General features: G+C 48.1%; 1 protein-coding gene and 1 long non-coding RNA gene across 8 annotated transcripts; one reads left to right on the top strand and one right to left on the bottom strand.

Moving 5' to 3' along the window:
- Nucleotides 1-21,243, top strand: TMEM268 (transmembrane protein 268). Of its 7 annotated transcripts, XM_054084009.1 has the most exons (10): nt 3,543-7,255; nt 7,602-7,787; nt 10,243-10,574; nt 12,369-12,478; nt 12,994-13,101; nt 14,335-14,484; nt 15,515-15,625; nt 17,256-17,336; nt 18,619-18,798; nt 19,607-21,243. In XM_054084009.1, exons 3-10 carry the CDS (start codon nt 10,469-10,471, stop codon nt 19,784-19,786), a joined length of 1,026 nt encoding a protein of 341 aa, XP_053939984.1. In that variant the 5' UTR covers nt 3,543-7,255; nt 7,602-7,787; nt 10,243-10,468; the 3' UTR covers nt 19,787-21,243. The 7 variants fall into 7 exon arrangements, with proteins under 7 accessions (XP_053939989.1, XP_053939984.1, XP_053939983.1 ...); XM_054084014.1 differs by lacking the exons at nt 3,543-7,255; nt 7,602-7,787 and adding an exon at nt 1-109; XM_054084008.1 differs by having other exon boundaries at nt 3,543-7,787.
- Nucleotides 21,244-21,380: 137 nt separating this feature from the next.
- Nucleotides 21,381-24,902, bottom strand: LOC128854084 (uncharacterized). Its single transcript, XR_008452985.1, has 3 exons — nt 24,724-24,902; nt 24,277-24,378; nt 21,381-22,155 (listed from the first exon to the last, which is right to left on the bottom strand). It is a non-coding gene; the product is annotated as an uncharacterized LOC128854084 (long non-coding RNA).
- Between the last annotated feature and the right edge of the window lie 538 nt (nt 24,903-25,440).

Raw genomic sequence — 25,440 nt, 5'->3', positions numbered from 1 at the left:
CCTGCTAACTTGTTCCAAGAGTGCTGAAAGGTCTCACAGTGTTGCGTGGGAGTCTGGGCTCTACAAAGAAAGAGTAAGAGAGACAGTGAATGTCTGAAGGTCCCAGCAGGTGAGTTAAAAACCCATTACAGAGCTCCTCCTCTTGGCTCCGGTCTGGAGCTTTACCTGCCAGATCGTTCTGAAAAATGTCAGGACCGAATGTTCTGGTGGCCGTTAGGGGAAATAAGATGTTGCCAGTTCACTGGAATTATTGGATAGCCAGGTACTGGGCAGTAATTGTCCTTCCTTTAGTCAAGTCCTGGTCACTGCTTGTTAATACCAAGGTCGTACTGCGTCCTGCTGCACTGGGAACAGTGTGAAATAAATGCGTTAGGGTTGCCTGTGCAGTGCGTTCTAGCTCTTTAATCAAAAGTTCGCACAAATACATAAGAGGTTTCAAGTTTCAGTGGTTTCTTCCACTCTCACCACCAGGATATGAAATATGGCTTTGCTTTGTTGGGTTTGGTTTAAGGCCTTTTGCAGAAAACAGACTTTGAGCGCATACGTGATCGGACCCAAGAGATGGGGATCTCTGCAAGAAACCTGATAGGTGCTGTTCCAGTACTTGCACAGACCCTCAGTGTGGTGTTGGAAAGCCTTTTAGACATGTGGAGTTTGCTTGGATTGGGAAGGGAGGGAAGAAGGATGAATGAAAGTTGTAACAAAGGAGCAAATATCTACCTGCAGTCACACGGGGCAATGAAAGAGTAGACCTCTACAGTGTCTCCTGTTGTAATATTTTATGGTGTGCTCTAGTTTTGAGAGGATCTCTTCAGGAATTCAAGCTATTAAATGGGTTGTAAAATTAAAACAAAAGCTTCCTGCGAAGTCAAATGTGCCAGGCTGGCGAAGAAGCCAGGTCAGTACAAGGAGAACAGGATCAAAGCAGTTTTAATCAGTCTGGTCTAATGATCGGAGAGGTGCTATGGCCTCATAAAAGGTTGCAGCCACGCTAATTCCAGTCTGTCCTTTGGAGATGAAACATTTCTTCCTGTTGAGAACAGGTGCTTATTGTCCAGCATGATATTCCTGATAGAAACCCTCCTTGCTCCAGGCTGTAATTAGCAATTTTGTCCTGTTTGTCAGTAAAAGACTGCTGCTTTGTCCAGAAAAAACACAGTGTGTGCCCCACTTTCTCACTTAGTTGATAAGTTTCCCTTTGTTAGTGACTTTCTACTCTTGCTCTAGGGAATAGTAAGAGGCAGGGGAAAAGTCAAAAACCCTTCTCTGATTGTTTCCTCTCAGCAAACGGTGGTGGGGAGGTGTTCCCTTTAGAACTTTGTTGCAAGAATATCCATTTAATGTAGTATCTCCCTGAAATTTATCTGCTTTGAGTGACCAGACTCTACGACTTTACACAGAAGTGAGTTATTTCCCGTTGTTGCTCTCCAGGAAGGCTGGCTTTGTTTGCAGTGTAGGTATTGTTATAAATTGAGGTTCTTTCCTTACACTGTGATGCTCTGGGAATGGGAAACAGACCTACTGCTGTCTGTGCTGGAAAACTACTCTGCAGGGAACAGTTTTCTACTGACAGAGGTATAGAGTCGGACATGTGACTTCTTGCCTCTGAAATCTGATTTTCTTACACTTCCTGCAGCAAGTTAGATTAGTAAGAGTAAAAACCACACCAGCTGCTAGTCCAAATCTGTCTCGGAATTCTGCCTACTGCTGAGCTGCCTCCGTAATCCCTTGCTGAGGTGGCCCTGTGTATACGAGCTGTAGGTTGCTCTTGTACCACAGAAAGGGTCAGAAGCTGCTTTGGGTGCATCTGCCGCTGTGTGACTTCCTTAATCTGAGCTCTCATCCCTGGAAACGCCAGCCGGTGGCCAAGACAGCCTGAGTCCTGCTACAGAATGGAGGTAAGAAGTGGTCAGCACTCAGGTCTCATTCCATTTGTGTGATGACAGGTGGGTGGCTGCTGCTGTTGATTTGTCCCAGTTCAAAGTGCTTGTAAGTCAGCACTTTCCTGGGATCGATGCAGGCATGTTGGGATTTACACAGTGCAGTTTGGCTCCAGTCACATTCATGTTTGTCAACAACAATTTTGAGTTGATTTTTGTGGCATTGCTTTGCAGACATTATCTATATAGTTCTAGAGTTAATGCTTTCTTGCTTGTAAAATTCCATAGGCAAGGTGTTATCTGCACAAGCACCAGATGGACAAATGGATTGTTAGCACTGGAATGTGAGGGTCAGCTGGGCAGCTTACTGGGCCGTTTGAGGTACAATTAAGACAGCATTTGTGCTGCTTGAAGCCAGAGTTCTGTTTTTAAGGCACGTCTGCATTGACAAAGTTTGCTCCCCACTCAGGTCATGCTGATTGGCCTGAAGGTCGACGTCTTCTTAAATTCCCTCATTTAAGCAGGGAGTTAAAATGCTCAGCACTGCTCTGGGAGGTGAGGCAGAGGAGAAACAAAGCTCCTTATCCTGCTCAGATCCACCACCTCTGCTCTGTCTAATGATGCCTTGTATCTTTTTAGTCAGCTTTGAGCCCCCCGATCCAGTGGGAGGTGTCCCTGCCCATGGTAGGGGGTTGGAACTGAGTGGGCTTTAAGGTCCCTTCCAACCCAAACCATTCTATGATTCTATAAAAACACACCCTGATTTTGACTGACCTAAATACTCTTGTGCTCTCTGGCTGTTCTGGTGTGCCACCACGCAGTCCTTACTCTAGGTTACAGATAACTATGTAGAAAGAATGGCATTCCTTTTCCTTCTTTCTGCCTCTATCAAACCGGATCATTTCTTCTTTTTATCTCTATTTTCCTCATCTGGAATCTCTTTCCCTTTTAACTGACTTTGTTAGTTCTTGCATTAATGCAAAATAAGACAAGCATAGAACCCACTGTTCCTGGCTCAGGTTTTGGCTTCAAAATGTTAAGAGAAAGGACAATCAAGAACCCTGAAGATCAATGTTTTGTTGAAAAAGTTTCCCAAACTCATCCAAAAAAGGAGCATGGCGTAATCTTTTGTTGAGGTTGAAAGGAGAAAGTACTAATTTCATGCGGAAAAGATTGTCTCTCGGACTGGCATAGGACTAGAAAAATAAATAGGTATTAAATTACATTTGGCTGTCTCAAAATAATCTAATAAAGCATCTGCTGGATCAATAGCTGAATCATTAACCAAGGCACATAGCAAGCTTGCTTTCTTCTAATTTGAGATGCAAGGAAGCAGTTTTTACATTACCATAATAAAAAGAATAATACTCTTAAGTCTTCATGGGAAAAAGGCAGAAGTAGGGAAGAAACCCAAGAACCACACTTTATGCCTTAAGCAAATGTCATTTTGCGTTAGAAACAGGTGATTTAGGGATATTGTGAGCTAGAGTTTTTTTTATTTAATGACTGTCAATCTGTCAGCTTTGCTGAGGTGTTTGACAAAAAAGAAGCCCAACCCAGAGTCTGTGCAGGAAGAGGGGAGGGGTAAGACGAGGTTTTCAACAACTTTGTTCTCCTAATTAAGTCTCACTGGAGAAGAAAAAAAAAAGAAAGATGGAATATTTATACACCAAAAATGCGGTTTCATCAAAAGAAAATGAGATCTGCCCGTGTTGGCTGCTGCTCACCGCTGCAGCGTGCGCAGCCGCCAACAAGGCTGAGGTAGGGAGGACCTGCAATTGCATGCAGCCCAACTGTGAATAAAGCAGGATGAGCAGCGATGCATTCTCAGCCTTTTAAATATTGCAGAACGTGTGTTAAGCCAAGTAATAAATGCATGGAGAAAATGGGGTTTGGGGATTCAAAATAGGAAAATACTGACTAATGAGTCTATAGCTTAGTATTTAAAGTAGTGGGACTTGAGACAAATGATCTGAAAAATGATCTAAAAATTGGTATTGAGAACCTGGTAGAGGCTGAGGCTACCCCAGAGGACAGGAGATATCGGTGGTTATGTCAGACTGGGAAAGCACTGCAAATACAGATATTTTTTTCATGCAATCAGGTTCCCTGTAGTATATTCATTAAAGCAGCATGATGGAATAGGGAGTACGGTTATAATACATGTCCAGGGCACCAAGCTGGGAAGATACAAACAATACAGAGGACTGAATTGCAATTCAAAATGATCTTGATAAATGGGAGAAGTGATCTGAAACCAATAGCGTGAGGCTTTCTGAAGTCTAATGCTGAACTAAGAAGGGAGAAATCAAATACACAAACCCCAAGCAATCAATAACTGACTGTACAACACTGCCCAAACTGTGAAAATAAGGATGACCCCCTCAAGACTCAGCAAATGGTTTGGTTTTGAAATGAAGTCACCGCTGTGCAGCATATTGATACATGGATGTACCTGTGGAAGATGGAGGTGAGAGAGAGAGAGAGAGTTGTTGTGTTTCTGGTAAGATCTCTGTCCTGTCCAGACACTGAGCTTTGAAAGAGCTGAGAGCAAATCGCTCTTTGAATGGAGCATCGAAGGGCCTGGGGAGGTCTGGCAGATCCAGCACAGAGTGATGATGATGGGCAGGGATGGGATTATTTAGTCTGTGGTCTCTGTCACAGAATGGAGAGATCTTGAAATGATTAGAGGTTGTTTCAAAGAGGAGAGCCATGTAATTTTTCATCAGATTCACTGAGGCTAGAAAAAGTCATCAGCTTAATTTGAAATGGGAAAGATTCAGTTTTTATCTGCACTTTACCAGGAAGGTTGAGGAGCTGTGGAGGTTCCACCATAGCCACTGCTGGAGTCTTGCTGTCCCTGTGTCTTGGGACTGTGTGGTTGGATTTTATTGCCTAACTGTTGGCCCTGCTTTTATCATGTTGGAAGGGTGAGGTCTCCTTTGGCAGTGGGGTGAGAGTGTCCATGAGAAGGCTGCAGTGGGAGCTCATCAATTAAATATCAGAGAGTTAAGGTTGGAAAAGACCTCTAAGATCATCAAGTCCAGCCGCCAGAGAGTTAACACTGGCAAGCAGAAAACAGACAAAGCAAAAAATGAAGAAAGACAAGGAGACTTTGCAAATAGCTTTGCCATGGTTTATACTAAGTCAGAACTTGCTTCTGCATAGATACTAGTGAATGAAGATCAAGAGAAGCCTCAGCTGCCTTAACTCTGATTTGTATACAACAAATCCCCTGCCAGCCGGCACGAGCTGAATGTACAGTGAATACAACACTTCCCGGAGTGGAGAAGTCTGCATTTGCATTCACTTTCATTTCATTCATTCGCATTTCAGTTTTTGGAAGACCTTCATTTTTAAATAGGGCTGGATTCAGAGCATGTCAGCTGGGTTCCGCAAATAGAAGCTTCTCCAGTCTGTGCTGGGATCCTGTTAGTGTCCTCTTTTTGTTTTACTGTCAAATAGTTTCCCATTATTTGTGAGCCTTTGCCTCTCTCAAATTTATTTCTACTTTACTAGACTGACTTTGTATTCTCTGTTAATTACTGTTCCCTGTACTGGCTTTAAGAGGGTTAAATTTCTAATCATAGAATCATAGAGTGGTTTGGGTTGGAAGGGACCTCAAAGCCCATCCAGTTCTGCCCCCTACCATGGGCAGCCACAATTTCCCTGGGCAACCTGTTCCAGTGCCTCACCACTCTCATTGTGAAGAAATTCCTCCTTATGTCTAATCTAAATCTGCCCCTCTCCAGTTTATACCCATTGCCCCTCATTCTATTGCCACAAGCCTTTGGAAACAGCCCCTCTCCAGCTTTCTTGTACCCCCTTCAGGTACTGGAAGGTCACTATAAGGTCTCCTCTGAGCCTTTTCTTCTCCAGGCTGAACAAGCCCAACTCTCTCAGCCTATCCTTGAATGGGAGGTGCTCCAGCCCTCGGATCATCCTTGTAACCTCCTCTGGACCCGTTCCAACAGGTTCAATGCCCAGGTGTTGGTAGATGGGATAGGAATGTTACAGTCACATCATAGCATCTCACGGGCCCAGATATAAAGGCATGTGTGCAAACACGATAGCAAGTTATTGTCCATCTAGAATCTAAAATGTGATATTTATTGGAATAGATTAATCATGTATCATGCCAGTTTCCAGTGTAGCATAATATATTTTGTAGACTGTTCTGTGTGACCTGTGGCTACAGGATACTTGCTTGGATTGCAAGATACCTGACAGGATCTCTCTTGCCTGACATAAGTGCTGAAACTATGGACCCAATAAGCGGATCAGAAAACAAAGACCTGCCAAAGGTTTCTGAGCATGTGGCTTGCAGGTAGAGTCAGTATAAGAGACCTTGATTTCACACAGCCTTGCCGGCACATCCGTTGTTTCCTTTGGGCCAGATCTGCAAGTTCAGGGAGGTGGCTGAGTGGAAAATGATCTCAGAAAATAACTGGAAAACCTTCCTTTAGGTTGGTTTAAGCTGCCATGGAGCTTCCTCCTCAGTTCCTCAGACAGGCGTGAAACAGACGCTTTGAAAACCTTCATAGGGAAAGGCTGTCAGTCTAAAAGTTTCCAAAAATGTAATAGTATGTGGCCTTTTTTTCTGCTTCAGAGCAGGAAAATTTGGATTGCTTTACACCTGGAATTCTCTTTCTTCTTTTTGTTTTGCCCCAACACCCCTCCTGGTTGAACAGGATTTTTCTGCTTGTGCTGACGGAGTGAGGTGTTGATGCCAAGATCAGCCCACCCACCCACGTCTTGCTAAACCAGAGATGTACGGTGTAGGCGGTGCAGGTATTTCTGAGTGGTGCTTTCAAGCCACTTTTATTGCCCCCACGGAGTTTTACCTCAGGCATTTTCCTGCAGTGAGCTGACAGTGCTCTTTCCAAGCGCTTTGCTCATCATATTCGCCCTCTGTTGGGATCCTCGCATGGGCAAGAAGAGGTGAAAATGAAGCCAAAACTTTTGATGAGAAGCATTTGCTGAACCTAAAGCTTTGCATGGCCCTGTTTTGGGTGGGGATTTGAGCTGGGGCTTGGGCTAGTGGCAACAGCAAGAAGGTTTATCTGGTTTCTCAACACCTGGACGATGTTACTGTGCTAGCTGCCAGTTTCCAGTGTAACAAGATCCCATGTGGGTAAGCGGTTTTGAAGTCAGCCCTGTTCCCCGTGCGGCCACGTGATGTACTGAACACATTGCTCAGCACTGTCTGGAGCAAGCAGGGTTGCACAAATCCATGCCTCCAAGAGAGGAACGGCGTTTCCTCCAGGAAATGGACACAAGCGCTGCAATGAAGCTTTCTTTTTTTAACTGTTTGCTAAGACTAACTCACTAAGATACTTGATTCACTCTGTTCCTGGCATTCATGGATGTTTTTGGTGAGCTGTGAAACCACAATCCTCAGGCTAACTAGTCTTCTCTGCTGTGGTATCTCTCAGCATTAGCTCTTTGCATGAAATTAAATCACTTCTTTAGCATGTGAAGCTGCTCTGGGGATCCCTCTGGCTCTGTGTCTGAGCCTACTGCTTTGCTTTTGGGTCCAGCAGCTGGAGGGGAAGCTCACACCCACCCTCTGTATCAGCGCAGCCTCCTGTTTTGGGGAGAGCTACAACCTCCACCCTGTGCATTATCCCTATTTTTCTGTCCTTTAACGTGACCTTTTGCTAAATACGCAGTGAGTATCTCAACCTTGAGATCTTCATTCACCTCTTCTGATTTCTCCAGCTCTGTCATTAGTGTTTGGCTTTGACTAATACTCACAGCAGCTAATCTGATGCAACTTCGGGACTCCTGCTGTGTGAGTCCTACCCGGCTGATCGAGGAAAAGGAGGAGGGCAGCCTTCTGCCTGCGCCACTCTTCAGATCTTCATGACCTTTAGGGTCCAGCTCTGGACCCCTACCCTGCAAAAGGTGAGCTAAGCTCCTGTGGTGGGATCTCCTCCCAAGGCTGCACCTTCAGTGGGGAACACTTTAGAGGAACTCTAGAGGGTTAAAACCACAGTTCTGAAACCAGCCTAGGGAAAAGTCACATGCACAAGGGAGATTTTGCAAGTTGGTGCTCGCAGCTAGGGGTAACGAGGGAGTGCGGGGGAGCAGGCTTCTTGCCTTGGGTGAGCTGTGCCTGCTTAGTCCATGGTCCCTGGGAGACGCAGGGAAGAGAGCGACCTTCCCCACCACATGCTGAGCTGTGGGACCAGAGACCTCCCTGCTTGGTGGTGAGACAGCGTGGGGCCTGGGCAGTGCGGAGTGGGAGGATGGCAAATGAAGTACAGTGAGGAGGAGGAGAGATCTGAGCCGGCTCTCCAAGACCAGGAGGTGAGCTGGACCAGGTAAGTCTCTGCCAGCTGCTATGGGAATGAAGCAGGAGGACTTGCTGAGCATTTCTCTGCTGCCTAGCGAGGGCTTGGAGGTGTCCTAAAACAAAGGTCCATAGCCTGAAAGAGGCACTCATCAAAGATATGTTGGTATTGCATTAAGAATAAAAAGAGATGTAGAGCGACTTGGAGCCTGGGGAATGCACGAGAAGAGAGGATACCCCTCATGTTGGCACAGGAGGAGGAGCCAGAGGAAGATTTGGGGGGATCCACTTCCTAAACCAGACAGTTGTTCTGCAGTAAAAATCAACAGACCCTAACGAGGCTATTCTGCATGAAGACGTAAAATCAAAGCTGCTTTTGCCCATGAGCTTGTCCTGTCTGGGGTAGGCTGTTTTCCTCCTGCAGCCCCTGGATGGGCTGAGGAACGCTGAGCTGCCCTGATCCTTCTGCACTGTTGATGTCTTCTCCTGGGTACCGTCCTCCTGGGACACAGAATGCTTGACAAGAAAGCCAGAAAGCCTTTATTCATCTCTAACTTAAGGCAACAGGGTGGTAGGTTTTAATTATTTTTTTGTTTCCTGTTGTTTTTTTTTTCCACTCTCTGCTTTGCTTCTGTTTTTTTGTGGACTTTTCTGTCTTGTTTTTCACTTTCACTTCAGCTTGGTGCAAACCTGAAGGGATTGAAGGCAAAAAGGGAAAGGAAGGAGAAAATTCGCTGTTTGAATCCACCTTGCAGTGCTGGGAGACGTGCTCTGTTACACATGCTCTGCAAGGACGTCACACTAGGGAGCCACACTCAATGTACAACAGAACCTCTTCTCACCTGTGCAGAGAAAGTTATTTATATTCCAAATATATATATATATATATATACACCAAATATATATAGTCCAAAGCAGAACCTCCTTCACCTGTGCTGAAGAGCAGCTGCTGTGCACGCACACACTCTGCACACATCTTGTGCAACCTGTACCATGGCTTGAGTCCTTTAAGTATGATTTTCCATTCCTCTGCAGGTTTTTCTTGCAGTTAGAAAAACCTTTTATTCCTTTTTTTTTTTTTTTTTGCCTCAATTTCCTTTCTGAAAGTCCTTCAGCCCTCAACTACCCTGGCTTTGTGGAAGGGGGTCATTGCAGCAACAACCATCAGTCAAACATAAAGCAATCCTCTTTGGGAGGAGAGCAGATGAGCTCTGCAAGGGACCTTTGCACCAAGGGGCAGCAACAGGCATGTGGTGCAAAAGAAAGACACATCAGAGGTTAAAAGTAAATGGTAATTCTAGAGAGGCAGCATGGATGCAGCTGGACCGTGTTGAGTGGAAGGTAATCGAAAACTAAACTTTAGAGTCTTCCAAGCACTTGCTTTAATAACCACCCACAGCTCCTGGCAGTAGGTTAGAGACCTACGTCAGCAGCCTTTGTCTGGAAAAGCCATGGGCACGCTGCCTGCTGCCGGGACGTGCCCCATTGGCTTCTGGCACCGCCTGGGGAAGAGAGGAGTGGGGGAAGAAGAGCAGAGACCCTCCAAGACTTTGCTCTGCTGGGTGAGAGCTCTGCTTGCCTCTGCCTTTGGTGAATGCATTTTTCTTCCTTTTCTGCGTTCTTTCCTTCCTATGCTGGGGAATTATCCACTGTGTCAGTGGGTGGGGTGCATCGCTTCCAGGGAAGGGCATTTACTCCAGCTCCACTCTCTTCTGAAAGTGCCTGCTGGAAGCAGTAGCAAGAAGGCTGTTGGCTTTGCAAGGAGAAAACCCTGCATATTCTTTGACCAATTGTTTACAAAATATGAATATTTAAGGCTGTCGGGATAATCTAAGGAATATTTAAGGATAATTGTTCCACCCGTTATTATAAAGTAATTGCAGCAATAGGTGAGCCAATGTGTACTGTGCTGACGGCTGGCGGACGCCTCCCTGGCAATAACATCCATGGGGAGTGGAGTTCAAAGAGCAGAGTACGCCCAAGTGGTTTGGGCTGTTGGTCTCTATTTGCTGTCTCTGCAAGATGTGGGATTTTCTTTTCCTCTTCTTTTTTTTTTTTTTTTCCCAGGGCTTGAATATGCCTCCTTGCTCATGGAAAGTGAGATCACAGGAAAGTCATCAGTGGGAGTGTGAATGAAGATTTCACAATCTGGTCCCACACGAGGAAAGCAAACCGACTGTCTCTGCCCTGGGGCTGAATCGGCGTTTCTGAACAGGGAGCAATAAGGCAGTTATAGAAGTGCTGAATTTCTGATTATACAACGCAGAGTCCCTCCAGGAGAGGCACCTTCAGCATGGCCCATGACAGCCAAGCTGGTGGGACTGAGAAAAATGGGTCACTTTCCTCCATCCTTTATTGTAAGAGTGATTTAAGGGAAGGTTCCCTGCAGTGGGCAAAAGGTAAGTGAGCAACTTGGTGATAAGGAGAAAGGCAGCACTGAGTACAGAGCCCTTAAAATAACAGGAGATGGATTTTTCAAAGATGCTCGTTAACCGCCTCATTTGCAAAAGCAACTAAACATTAGAGATGTTTCAGCATTTCAGGGAGGGGATGGACACAATTTGACTTTCCTGGAGAGCCTGATATGCAGGGCTGAATGGGCATCGACCTATTGAAAGTCTGGAAGTCTTCTTTCAGCCTTCAAAAATGATGGAACATTTGGGAACCTTGAGCTGCGCTTTCCATATTGTGACCCTTTTCCCAGTAACAATTTGTTCCATCTCTGCAGCACTGCGGAGGTGCTGTGCAGAGACCAAAGGTGGTGCTGTGGATGGCTCTCCTCGCCAAGACCACCACGCATCCTTCAGCAGGCCATCCTTTTTGCTTACTCGGTTCATGGTACTCCTTAGCACTTAATTTTTGAGGGAGCAAGGCAGGTCTTGTCACTCCAGCAGAGCTCAGGGAGCTGAGCCCCTCTGCACTTGTCCGTTATCTGAGCTTCGTGCCCAACTTGCTAGACTTTGTGCCAAGAAACTTGGCCAAAGCCATGGAGAACAGGACAGCTGAGCCCTAAGCTGAGGCCATTTGTTTTTATTCTCGTGTTATATCCACTTCTGCCATTGTTCTGTGTCAGGAAAAGATAAACCTCAGCAAACAAACAGGACCTCATTATCCTGGAGTTTTCAAACCCGTCTACTCCTCCCTTTTTGAGTCAATGCAGCCATGCCCTATTCTAATTGCCTCCTTTCACGTGGCATCTGCTGTTCCTGAGCAGTGCAGAGGTGATGAGGGTGGAGGACACGGTGGGAGAGCAGGGAGAGGTGAGTGCACACTGTATTTCAGCCAGCACAGCACTCTGGGAGAGAAATGGGCACGCAGTGTCAGCAGGAGCAGCCCCTGGATCTGCAAAGGGGGAAGGAAAGGTGGATGAAATGTCTCAATGAAACAAGATCTCATCGGAACACACCAGTTCCTTAGACCTGTAGCACAGCTTGTGTAAACTCTAGAGGAATGCCAGATGGGATGCCTGGAGATCACAGCTCTCCTGTGCCACTCTGAGGCTGCTCTGCCTCAGCTCTGAACAGCAGGTGCCTCAAATCTAGGGCAGGTTGTCCTCACAGTTTTTGAGCTCCTGACTGCAACCTGGGTCTCTAGATTACATCTCTGATCCTGGCCCTAGCTGAAACGGAGAAGCTGAGAGCCTCGAGCAGAGCCATGCTGCCCAGGAACACTGGGAGCGTGGGGCCCTGGATGCTGGAGGACCTATGGAGCTCCTGCTCCAGGGGAGCCTTGCCACATCCCAGATAAGGTGGTTATTGGAAAGCACCTTGATTTGATTGCTCAAGGTTTTTCTTGTAGTGGGTGGGGTGAGTAGCTGGTGGGTGATCTCTCCAACAGCCTTAGGAACACTGAGCAGCCTGAGTCCATTGTCCTTTCAGTTAGGAACCAGTGAGGCAAGACATTATCCTGCCAGAGATCAGGGCATTATGTTATCTCTGGCTGCTCCCTCCTGGAATGTGATTGGAGTCTTCTCCCTTTTTGTAGGTTGTTTCCTTTCGGGGAACATCAGGCTGCTGTGCTGCTTCCAAAGCTCTTTCTGATGTTCTTAGAAATGTCCAAGGGGGATTCTGTGTCCATTAGGACACGTCAGAGTGGTCTGTGTTCCTCAGCTTTCCCTTTCCCACATCCTCCTTAGCCGCTAGGAGAAAAACTCATGCCTGGTCAGTGCTCACAACTCCTTTGGGCTCTTGCAGAACCCCTCAATGGCCAGGTGCTCATGGTGCTCAGCATGGACAACAACTGCTCGGCCACCTCCTTCGACATGGAGCTTTGTGCAGAGAAACTGAAGTCCTTTGGGGTTCAGGTAAGCTCTCCATGCATAATCTTCACTGGGAACCCTGTAGGAGTGAATGTGAACTGGATTAGCATCATTTGCGTTCACACGTGGCTTGTTTCAGTTTGACTTCAGCCTGTTTCCCATGGACTGCAAGTCACCTGTAATGATCTTGGCTTAAACCTCCATGAAGAAACCCATTCAACAGAGGTTTAGAGTGAATTGCTTGAAAGTCACTCTGATGGGATGGAGCGTCCTTGGGACAATCTGTTTCATCTTAACCTTTGTCATAAACAGGTGATTTTTCTCCTTCCCTGTGCTTCCCAGGGAGATGTTACTCATGGCAAATGAGGCAAGCACACAAGTGTTTGGTCAGTGACAGTTGTATGGATGAGCTCGGAGATGCACTTAGTGTGAGGGTGCTCTGGGATACAGCTTTCAGTTGCAGCGCCAAGCCTGACCCCACCACTGCCCAAGCCGGTTTGGATGGAGCCAGGACCTGAAACTGGAGGTTGGCCCTAGTCTGGTGTTTTCTCCCTGAGCAGGTGGCAGCTGATCATTGGAGAAGGTTAATCCAGGATGCTGTCCTGAAGCCTGAAGTAAGGCGATACATGTTCTACAACTCCAGGGCATTCCAGATAGCCATTGCTGTGGTAAGGATGGTGGGGTCTCTTGCATGCTTGCCATAGACATGTGCTTGCTGAGAAGCATCAAGATCTACACCTGGGGTTCTTGTGCTGAGGGAGGGAAAGGTGGGGATGAGATACTGGTGGAGAAAGAGATACTGGTTTTTACACATCTTAGGGAGCTCCTTTGGAAATGCCGGTTCACAGAATTTCTGTAGATGAGAGGGCAAGGCGTCTTCTCCAACCCCTTGCTGGAAGTCTCACCAAAGTGGGCTGTCCATGGCTGAATCATCAGCATATGCTGAGGCAGATGTACCTACTCCAGATTTTTTTAAAGTTGATTTTAAAAATCTGTAGATATTCTGGTCCTGATGCTAATTTAGACCAATGGAGCAATCAACTTTGGTCACTGAGGTAATTGCCTAGTCTTGTTTGTCATCTTCTGGTGAGAGGAGCTCCTCCAGAGACCCCAAATGCTAGCATCTACTGATACTTTGCAGTGTGGTGAGGGTGGGATAAAAAGGGACTCCTTCATTTTCATTGCATTTATTTCTTTGGATAGCCATTATACATGTCTTCTCCTCCTTTCACTGGTAGGAGCTGGTGCTCAGTGTTTTGAGGGTTTTGGTGCCCATCCAGAGTAAATGAGTTATATTATTGCCAGATGATGCTGTGACGTGCCGAGATGTACGTGTCATACTTACTTGGAGGCAATCTCTTGCCCTCGTGCGTGCTATCTGAAATAAAGGGCAAATGACTTCAATTTTGTCTGTTTTTATGCAAAGGCCAAGTTTGTCCGTCCTTAACACAGTCCTTGAGCCCAATGTCAGTGTCCATTTGAGCGTTCCTATAACTGAATAGTCTCTGCACCACCTTGAGTGCTTTGACATAGGAGCTTTCTAAATACAGGCACGATTAGAATTATTCTCAATATGCCTCAGTGAGTGCATCTCTTATCTAAATGGAAGAACTGGTTGAATTCTTTCTAGGTATGAATCATCATTAATAATTCACTTTCTATCTTTGATGACCAGTAATTTTTTATAATAAACTACGGCTCACTCAGTCCTTCTAGTCCTTTCTTTCCCCTGTTTATTACTGGAAAGAACTTCTGTCCTTTCTCATAGCCTGAAAATCTCATGTGACTTCATCTACAGTAAGGTATCACCCTAGAAGAAGGGACCGGGAGTTTTTTTTCTTCCAGACTTTTCTCACTTGCGTGGTTTTGTGAGTATCATCAACCTCTCTGGGTTTTTGTAGGTGTTCTACCTGTCTCTCTGGACAAACATTTACTCCACAGTCCAGCTGTGGTCCTTTGGACGTTACTGGGAGGTCAGCGTACTGGTGACCCTGGTGGCTGTCGCAGTCACTATAATTGTGATACTGGTTATCGACTGTCGCCAGAGGAAGGTAAGAGAAGGACTCCCTCCCACCAAAGTGTCAGGACGCAGGTCATCTCCCAGATGCATATGGAGAATATAATTATCTGGGAAGGAAGGAATAGTTCACAGCAGACTCGGAGATCAGGTTCAGGCAAGGGATGTTTTGCAGCCAAGTTAGATGTTGTCATGCCTAAAAAGTAGGTGCTGGAGCCCGGCAGGCTGCTCAACGCTCCTGCTGTCACTGAAGCACAGTTTGCACTCCCACGGCTGGTGGGAAGCCACGGGGGCTCATCAGCAGGGTCAGCTCCTGGCCTGCTTCTGACAACGGTCCTTCCAGTCTCATCTGCCTGTTGTCATTGACAGCATCCTTTACTTGTGTTGCTGCAGTGCTCTGGTGTCATCGTCCTGGCCCCACCGCTCCTGCCTGGCAACAGCTCCGGAACACAAAGGCAGCTCCTATCCCACAGAAGTTGCGATAAAATGATAAAACCAGGGTAATCTGGGTGGTAGAAGGAAGCAGGGAGATGATGTTAACATGAGAGTCAACCAGCTTGCCACAACCTGCCTGCTTGGATGTTGTTGTCAACTTTGTAAGAATCACAGGAGTACGGGAATTTCTAAACAGTGATCTGCAGGATAATACTGGAAGGCTTGATGCGAACTCCAAGAGGGTCTCTGCACGGAGCTCTGGAGCAAACCTCTAACGACAAGCAAGCAATGGTTCTTCCAGGGGGATATCTAGGTGTGCAGAGCTTCAGGAAAGGAGTCCTTCACTTGGGGACAGCCGGGGAATGGACAATACCAGCAGTCAATTCCACTACAGACATCTCGTCTGTAAGAAAAATAATCCGTAGTGATGTTTCTCCCTGCACAGACATCTGCTAGCGGTGGCTAGGCCAGTTGATGGCTGGTGACAATCCTGCCCTGACTGCAGACTGCTTTTGTTGCTGCTTTCCTTTCAGAGACGCAGTATTTGGGGTCACCCAACTGCAGTTTGTAGCCATAGGTTGGCCCAACTTTTGCTGTAGCTCATTAATTTTTCCTGCATTCCTTAACAGATTAATATGAATACAGATGTGAGGCTGGCAGCTGTCAATGAAATCTTCATCCAACACAGTTTAATTCTGGGGATTACAGATGTCCTGGATGGGCCACGCAACATCCTACAAGTATCCTTTCTGTAGGGAAGCATTTGTATCCCTCTTATGCAGATATTTATTGATGCCATGATCCATGAGGATTTCCAGAGGGTGGAACTTCTAGGATTTTTTTCTTTATTCCTATTTGATGGCATGGGGGATTGGGTATTTTTTCTTCTACGAGTGGTGACTGAGATACACCCAAAGGCAACTGGAAATAATGAGTCTAAAAGATTGAAGTGGGATTAGTTCTTTGGGCAGGCAATTATTCTTGAAAGTGTATTATACTCACATGACAGTGAGGATTCTTATTACAAGCAGAGTGACAGCGATGTGCCTATGGCAAAAAAAAACCCTAACACTGAGAAAATCAGAGTCCCTGTCCCTGGGAGCTCATGTTCTGCCTTGTGAAGACGAACTAAGCTAACGACATCCAAGTGCCTCTGCTCTCTGGGAGATTTGTAGCCCTGGGTTTCCTCCTTCAGGTACATTAGGGAACTTGATTTCATGGGGTTTGTGCCTGGCAGCTAAGCTCGTAGCTTCATGGCCTTTGGAAAATGCAGGTTGAAGAAACCACGTAGTGGGAAAGGCTCACTTTCTCCTTGTTAGAGGTACCTTTTCTGGACTAGGCAAAGATTTAGGGGAAAGAAGGGAGTTTTAAGGCAGCGTGAAAGTGTTAAAGGATGAGAGAGAAGATCTCACAGATTTGCTGGTGGACATTCCCCCTATAGATGCAGAGAGAGGCATGAAATGGAACCAGAGAGGGAACCAAGGCTGAAACGCAGGGGCAGAGTAGGAGGCAGGGAATACCGCAGGAGGATTGGCAGGGATGCAGACATGAAGAACAAGGAGGAAACACTTAGGAACCGGAATGACACATTTTGTCAGACTAGCACAGTTTTGCACCTCAGTAAGTTGAGGACTAATGCAAGGAGCTTTCACCTCTACCTCTGTGTCCCAAAACTGCCTGAGAAACGACCCAAGGATTTATGATTTCTCAGTCTGCTCTAACATCAGATCCATTTGAACTGTCTTGATTTTATGCTGTTCCTGAATCCCCTACATGATGGCAGCTTGAGATGATATACAGGGGCAGACCTCTGGCTGCTTGCTGGGGGCTGCTGCTCTCAAAGCTGGCACGACTCACAGCCCCAACATGTTGCTCTTGGTAGACTCTTTGCAAGGATTGCTTCCGTCCTGAAGACAGGCACTAAGTACAGTAGATTTTATAAATAAACAATGGAATGAATCTCTAGAAACAAAGGCAAGAAAGTAGGGAGGAGTTTAAGAGAGCTGAGTCAAGCTGCCACACCAGTTTATTTAGGTATAAGACCACTGAGATAAGCAATGGGCAATGACCCTAGTTTATCCCAGTTTTTAGTCCTCGATGCTGCAGAAGGCATGTGAGGAGGACTGGCTGCCCTCTGGGACAACGTTTCCCTTCCTTGCCCACCCATCTTCTCTTCCCCTTTACCTTGAGGTTTTGCCTTAGCCCAACTCTTTTGGCTTAAAATTAGCCCTGTGATGTGTCATTCAGTTCCTGTGTCCTGAGCATCCTTTGGGTACCACCTACCTTTGTTCTGCATCCTGCGAGGTCCATTCCATGATTTGCACAGAGGAAAGTGTGGAAAGACCCCTTCCTTAACACTGCCCATCCCAGCTGTGGTTTGTGCGCTTCAACCCGGAGCGCTGCCTCCAGTCCTTGTCAGCCCACATCATGGACCTGCAGAGGACACGAGAGGTAAGTGGAGGCAGATGCAGCCCCAGCTCCTGTGGTGACACGTGCAGGTCCGCTCCAGCTCTGGTGGGATGGAGGTAGGCAAGGAGAATTGAGTGTTTGAGTGTCCTCCTGGGCATCCTCTGCTGGGAGCTGGGAGCTGGACAGAATGGGAAGTGGATAAGCTGCATCTGTCAGTGCTGAGTTCAGGAGGAATTGGTTTAGGCCCTGTGGTAGGTGTGATAATTAACCGTCGAACTTTAATAAAGGAAAGTCATCAAGAATCAAGGGCAAATTTTGAAAGCATGTGTCACAACTTGAAATAGTTGATACCTTGAGCTGTCCTCCTGAAATAAATGGGATAGCCTGGGGAATAAGTAAACACTGCTCTGGGTTAAATGTATAAAAACATTGTCCTCTTGGCCTTCAGAAAACATTTTCCTCTGTATGGGTGTATTAATGTACAAACACCACGCTCTCCTGCACTAAATTGTCCTTGCCGAGCACAGCCGGGGGAGGAGAGGAGAGGGGGCACAGCCCTCTGAATATCTCAAGGCTGATGTGTCCCTGGGACATGGACAGTTGTGGAGCAGGGGATGGACAGTAAGGCATCAATTCGCACATTGGCTGATATAACTTATAAAGCTCTTAAAGATAAGATTCTCTGTACCAGGCTGTGGCCACTGTGCTGGGAGCAGTGGCCAGTCCAGGAGGCAGCTGGTAGGAGGGAGGCTGTGGGATGAAGACACTCAGCCCCAAGTGCTCAGCATGGCTCTTGGTCAGTGCTGTTTTTCACTCTTGAAATGGGAGAGTTGGGGTTGTTCAGCCTGGAGAAGAGAAGGCTCCAAGGAGACCTTCAAGCAGGCTCTAGTACTGAAAGGGGCTCCAGGAAAGGTGAGGAGGGACTTTTTAGCAAGGGCTGTTGTGACAGGACAAGGAGTAATGGTTTTAAACAAAGAGAGGGGAGATGTAGACTGGAAATAAAGAAGAAATTTTTTACAATGAGGGTGGTGAGGCACTGGCCCGGGTTGCCCAAGTAAGGTGGTGGATGCCCCATCCCTGGAAACACTCAAGGTGAGGTTGGATGGGGCTCTGAGCAACCTGATCTGGTTAAAGACGACCCTGGTCCTGCAGAGGAGTTGGACTGGATGACCTGTAAGGGTCCCTTACAACCTAAAGCATTCTATGATTCTATAACTCCCACGAGTAAAAAAAGTGCAGGAAGAAATGGTGCTCTTTAAGGGCTGTCCTCAGGGCAGCAGTCCTGCCTGTCTTTGGAGAATCCAAGAATCTCTTCCTCTTCCAGTCAGGCTTGCGGCACAGCCTGGACCAGATCTGTGTGGTTATGGAGGCGGCAGTTCAGCCCCACCCAGAGACGGAAGAGGAGGAGGCTTCACGTGAAGAGTCCCCTCTTTTATCAAACTCGAAGAAAGAGCCTGTCACATGCAATGAGCTACTCCACCTTGTTCCTGAGGGCCCACCAGAGGTAAGGAGAAATATCTCTCCCCAATGGACAGAGGTACCGAATCACCTCTGCAGGCACCTCGACTCCAAAACTTATCCCAGTTACCTCCTTTTTCACCAGTAGGACCAGCTGGAAGCCTGGAGGTCCACACACACCATCTCTAGCCCTGACATTGCTGAGGATTTAGTGCTTACTGAGCAGCTAGTGCTTAATCCTTGAGGAATTAATGGATTAGTCTTTTCTTTGCTGGTGGCCAGGGGTCCAGAGCCTGCGCAGGGACCTGGTGCCTGTATCTGTGCTGGGGACGAGGCATGGCCATGCTCAACCTTTGTCTCCTCCGTGCAGTGTGTCTTCAAAGACTTGTGCCATGCTGAGCAACAAATGTGTCCTCATTGCTGCTCAGCAAGAAGCTTCAAAAGGGATGATTTTGATTTATTTTGCAGTTTTCTGCTTGCTGTTACTAAGCAGATTTGGTGCAGGTGACATCCCTGCAAGATTGAAGCTCTCTGGCCATCTACAGGCAAAAAGGCACCAGGAGGCAGTGACACAGAGCAGGCAGGTCTTCAAGCAGCCTGGCTGGTCCCCAAGCAGCCTGGCTTTCCAGCTACCCACTGATGAGTGGTCATTCCGTGTCACTCCCCGGTGGGGACACTGTGCCAGCACTGCTGACCAGAAGGGGATGTGGGACAGTTACATATGCCATTGGCTCCTGTCCTCTTTCTTTCAAATGAGGACAGACCTTGAATGAAGCTACAAATGATATTTAGTGCATCATCCACCCCTCCCGCAGGTAAATGCTCTACTCTAACACCTCTCGTGTTCATTCCAGGTGATGGCCCAGCAGCTCCTGGTGATCTTCAGCGGATGCTATGTCCGGCTCCTGGTCACTGGCCGCCTCCCTCGGGCTGTGGCACGGGGACACCTGGAGCACAGCAGTGTGCCCTGTCTATGCCAGTTCATCGAGACCACGGTGCTCAACACACACCGGAGCTGGTTCACGGGCAGGTGACCAAAGGGAGATGGAAAACACTGAAGTAAAAGCTTTCCATAGACAACAATGTGAAGAAGACATGGGACAGATGAGAGAGCTGTAGTCGCTCATCCTGGACAACTGGAACTATGACTGTAATAAAACATGCAAGATACTCAGCAGGAAACTTCTTATCTTTGAGACCTTCTGTCTTCTCACTGGCTTAGTGTGAAGGAGCTGCTCTGGGGGCAGAAACAATCCAGGAACAGCTTGGAGCTCCCTTGGGAAATTTCCCACTGCTCTTATCTAAGGGTCTTGGAAAGCTGCAAGGAATACCTGGAGGTACCAGCTCCACGCCTTCAAAATGAACTACGTGGGGTTTTTTTTAGTACAAAGAAGACAAGGAATATCTGTGCGTAGCAGTTTGCTAAATGTGATGTTTGCTCTGGATTATGTTTGTGACACGTAGCTGTCAGTGAGCTTTGTCTCGTGACTGACATGGACATCATCTCAGCTGACGACTTGGCAAACTTTCCGTTTAAGAAACAGCTCAGGATGGTGCTCGGTACCTGCTGCTTCTGCCCTCTCCCCTGGGAGGGGAGTGATGGACATCTTGATGATCCATGGGAGGAGGCCTTAAAGAAGGCACTGTGTGCCATGTAGAGCATCCTGGAATACTGCTCTTTACGCTCCCCTTTCTGCTCCATTTTGGGAGAGGCTGATTTTCTTTAGTCTTCCTTTCCTCCTTTTTCCCTGTTGCGTTTGCACACAGCATGAAAGAGACGCCGGTATTGAGCAGGAGACCTGCACGTTTGCTTGGAGTCCATAAGGGAACGGGAAATGAAGGGCTGTAAGCCTATAATAGGTCGTGTGCTCAGGTAGTGCCCATGGATGGAGGACTGCCACATGTTCTGGGCATTGCTGGTGTCCTCCTCTGTCCCCAGAGCCAGGCCTTTCCATTATATTCAGGTGATTGCATGCACTGATGTTTACGTGACCCTCCAGCCACATGATTTAATGCTGATAGCTGTTCTAGTAAGGGGCAACAGTCAGAGTAAAGAGCCCTAAAGTCTGTGTTTTCCAGCCTTGCTGTGGCTGAGCCTGCAAGGGAGATTCAGGTCTGTTCTGCACCTTGCAGCCTGCCCATCTGTCCTCTCAGCTCCTCTTCCGCAGAGCCCCGCATCCTCACAGGCAGGACTTGTGTCTCTCCCACCTTAACAAAGCTCTGCACAAGAACACCTGCCCCACACAAAGCCAGGAGGCTTTTCAAACCAAGGTCCCTGGTTTGCGTACATCCCTCAATAGTGTTATGTCTCACTCTGCCACCAAGCATCTCCCCCTCATGTGATATTGCAGCAGAAAAATCTATGTCACTGAAAGCCAAACCACCAGCAAAGAAGCTGAGCTTATTGCCAGCTCTGCCCGGGGGTGTGGGATGACTCTGCTCCCTCCCCTGTTGTTTCTCTTGCAAGCAAGGGTGAGACAAGATCCACTTCTTCCCAGGCAGACAGCAAGGCACAAGCCTCGTGGAGAGCCCTGATGCTGCCAACGTCCCATCCCAAGCATCATTCTGTTCAAACACTGTAATAACAGCAGTCTTTCAACTAGAAAAACCACTAAGCTCCCAAACAGCCTTTTCTCATCCATCTTTATTTCTGGTTCAGCTTGGGCTATCACACGAAAAGGTCGGGCAGATTCCTCCCCGCGTGTGCGGAGTTTGTGATTCTGCTGTCATTGCTCTCTGTGACGGCGTGGGGTTTGCTGGAGGGGGGATCTGACAGTCGTCCCTGTGACCCCTCTGCTCTGTGGGTGCTGAGCATCATGCCGAGGTGCTGGCTGCCCGGTATTACAACTTCACCACTTTACTGGGCATGGGGAAGGGGATGGTACAAAACATCACGGGATTTCCTCAGAACTAATCTCTAAGACTCCTTAATGCAGCTCATGAGCTGATTTTGCCTTCATGGACATACTCTCAATGTAGACCTTTATTATTAGGAGCATAATTTGGTTTCACGGTATAAAAATCCAATTTGCTGCTAGGATACAATGGCTCTTCTGCTGGTGCTCCATGGCCCAAAGGTGCCAGGAGCATCCGACACACATTGCCAATCTTTTTTCATCTGCCAGCTAGAAAATTCCGATAACAAGAGATTGATCAAGACAGTTTCTATCTATGTTGAGAGCAGATGAAGTAGGGATTTGCTGATATTTTCTAGTCCTGGGGTGAAGGATTCACAGAAAATTGATTCCCTGAGGAAACTGGTGGGAAGCAAGCTTGTGGCCTTCAGGGGAAGACCATGAGGGCTTTTACCCTCAGGACCTACAGGGCTGGATTTGGATGGCGTCACTGTTCCTGGGAAGCGAGGCTCTTGCTTGGGGAGGTGCTGATCCCTCTGCCTTTACATCTGCAAATCAAGAGAAGAGAGGGATTCAGGGTTAGCCAAGAGGAAAGCTGGGGAGGGGCTCTTGATCAGGGAATGCAGGGACAGGATGAGGGAAAATGGTTCTAAGCTGAAAGAGGGGAGATTGAGATGAGATCTTAGGAAGAAATGTTTTCCTGTGAGGGTGGGGAGACCCTGGTCCAGGTTGCCCAGAGCAGTGGTGGCTGCCCCATCCCTGGAGGTGTTCAAGGCCAGGTTGGATGGGGCCTGGAGCAACCTGATCCAGTGGGAGGTGTCCCTGCCCATGGCAGGGGGGTTGGAACTGGATGGGCTTTAAGGTCCCTTCCAACCTGAACCATTCTATGATTATTGCTGAAGGGCAAGGCTAGGGTGTGAACTGGCAAGGTGCTTGGAAATCCAAGCAACATTAGGTAAGTGCAAGGGATTAAGGTCAGGTTTATGATACAGAGAGCTCTCCAGCAGAGCCGACCTCACTGCAAGGATGGGATAATGCCCTGCAGTTTCCAAATTGTGACCTGGCCACCACTAGTGGTTCCAGTTCATCCGTATTTCTAAGTTGGATCTGTGCTCTGCCGAGTTCTGTACTCCTCGTGCCCTGGCCTGGGCCAGCTTTCCTGGGTTGCTTCAGAGCTGGTAACTGTGGGCTGCTCTGTGCTAAAGAGAGGTGCACAGCACCACATCCACAGCAGCTGGGGGTCTGCTGTGCCAGACAGGCCAGAGAGGCATGGGACCAGACCTGCCTGTGACAGGCACAGGTCCCCCAGTCACCCTCAACACCCAGCAATCAACTGCAGAGAAGGAGCTTAACTTCTTTGCTCAAAGTTTGATTCCTCTCACCAATGCACCCAAGCGTCTGCCCTGCTCTTCCCATCTGAGGCCTCTTCAAAGTCTTAGCTTTCACCGTGGATTAGAGAATTAAGGCTCTGCTTTTCCTCCATATGCACTTAATTAAGGCGTTATTGAAGGCAGGCATCTTCTTACCCCACCTCCTCCCCCCCATTAAAGATCCAGCTGTTTCTTTTTAAGAGTAAGTTGATATTCTGAAGATTTAATTGGACCCTCTCGCACACAGTGTGGAGGAACGGTAGAAGGGGAGTGGTTTGGTTTGGTTCGGTTCGGTTCGGTTCGGTTCGGTTCGGTTCTACATCTTCCTTGTGAGTCTCCTGAAACAACCCTAAGCTCCTGGCAGAGGTAGGACACTGTGAGGCATGCCCTGACCATTGTGGCAGCTGCCTGGGCATGTGCTGGTGCTTGGGTGCAGCTCTGGGCATGTTTGCACATGAGCAACTAGGACTGACTCAGCCGAACTGGTGAAACTGGTGTCGGTGGGGCAGACTTTTCCCGTGCTGAGATTCCTCTGTCTGCTCTTCAAAAGGGATTTCAAGAGTGAGCTTTAATGCTGGGTGATGCAGGTGTGTTCTGGTAAGCCCTCCTCGCTGGGAGCAGCCCCCATGGCATGGGCAAGGAGCCAGGAAGGTCCTTTCTGCACCCACCGTGTTGAGTTGGGGGCAGCCAGGGGGAGCATCTGCTATTTGGGACATTGCATGAGCGTTCTGCAAAGTCATAGCGATTTATGTGTTTTAAATGGGCTGGGAAGAGGCTGGGAAGGATTGGCAGCAAGGATGGAAATTTCTCACTGCCAGCTGGAGTGTGTGGTGATGCATTTTCGTATTTAGCAGGGTGCCTGAAATAACGAAGATTGCTCCAGGGAGATGTCGCTCTGGGGGAAAAGCGTTTCAGCAGGTTACATCCACTCACCCCTCTGATTACTCCCCGGGTCAGTCTGTCCTCCCTGCCAAAGGCTGCTATTTGCTCATCCTCTCTGTCAGGGGTTGGGATGCAGCCATGACATTTAAAGGCAAAACCCAGCAAGGGAAGAGAAAGCAGGAAAGAATAAAAACTTTTGCACCTTCTACCTGTTGAGCATCTTCCTCAGACAAGCCCACAGCTCTGAGGAAGACTGTCGTTGCTGGATAGCATGCAGGGTGGGATGGGGACCCAGTGAATCTTGCTTGTGGGCACGGCGGCAGCTTGCTGGCCAGGCAGGCCCTGGCTCCTCCATCCCCAGTGTTGTTGGTGCTGAGACATGGGGATGTCCCCATTCCCAGCGAGCTGCAGACTTACTTTGGTGACGACAGCGTGCGGTTGCTTGTGCCGGGCAGGGTGGTGGCTCCTGGTGCTCCCGGCTGCAAAGGGACCTCATTTTCCTGGCCACATAGCGGCAGGCTGGTGAGAAAAGGGAGAGCCATCTGCTCGCTGCACCAATGCAAGACACTGGCTACCCTGAAAAACCCTCCCCAGCACCCAGGACTGGGGGTCGTGGCAGCACAGGATCTGCCAGGGGTTGCGCTGGACCCGTGGTAGGTTATGGCCAAAAGTAACAGGGGAAATAGAGGGGACCGGATTGAACGGGATAAGAGGGAGTTACTCTGTCTGCCATCCTGGCTGTGTTTCAAACCGCTCCAGCATCAGCCTTTCTCCCCCCACAGGCCAAGGCCATAAAATATGCAGAATATTTACCATGCAGAAATCCCTCTAAGCTCTCTTGCCTCAAACGTGAGGTTTCCTTACCGTTGATAATTACTCAAACCATTTTCTCCTGGGCTCAGCAGAGCTGTCCTTTCCAGCCAGCCTGTCTCTTCTTCTCTCTCCTCTCGCAGCCAGCTCTGCTGTGCTTTTATTACTTTACAGCCTGGCTTCTTCCTTCCTTCTTTCCCGTGGGTATGTTGCTCCAGTGACACGCGATCACGTGCAGGGAGGCAGGCTCAGGCCGGCACTGACTCCAAACAGGGTTGTGTCGTGCAGGGTGCGGGATTTCTGCACTTCCCAGAAAGGAGAAAGCACTTGGGGTATTGGTGGCAGGCAGCTGTGCTGAGGTTTGAGCCAACCATGCCAGAAAAGTGGCTTGGGCTTGGCTGAAGGACCTCTGCTTTGTGGCTGTTGGAAAACCTGAGTGTAAGATGTAAGGAGCTAAACCTTAGGCTGCTGTCTCTAAGCTGAGCTGAAGAGGATGGCTGCAGCGTGCTCTCTGTTTGTATGGAGCAGGGGCAAAGAAAGGGATGTTTCTTCTCCTTTCCCGCACATTGCAGGGATGAGAAGTCCTTCCCTCCTCCAATCAGACCTTTAAACTCTCTTACACTGCATCCTGTTGTAGGCAGGGGAAGGTAAGGGTGACACCCCTAGCAGACAAGGTGTAGGCAGTAGCACTGGACTTGGTTCCTCAAGGTGCTTCCCCCATACCACCTCCAGATCACTGCTTTGTTTCTGTCCTCACGGTTATTGCAGCCA

The sequence above is a fragment of the Cuculus canorus genome, chromosome 19 (assembly GCF_017976375.1).
Source record: "Cuculus canorus isolate bCucCan1 chromosome 19, bCucCan1.pri, whole genome shotgun sequence".
Classification (NCBI taxonomy): domain Eukaryota; kingdom Metazoa; phylum Chordata; class Aves; order Cuculiformes; family Cuculidae; genus Cuculus; species Cuculus canorus.
Note: the sequence above shows the minus strand (reverse complement) of the source record. Positions and strands in the feature narration are given on the sequence as shown.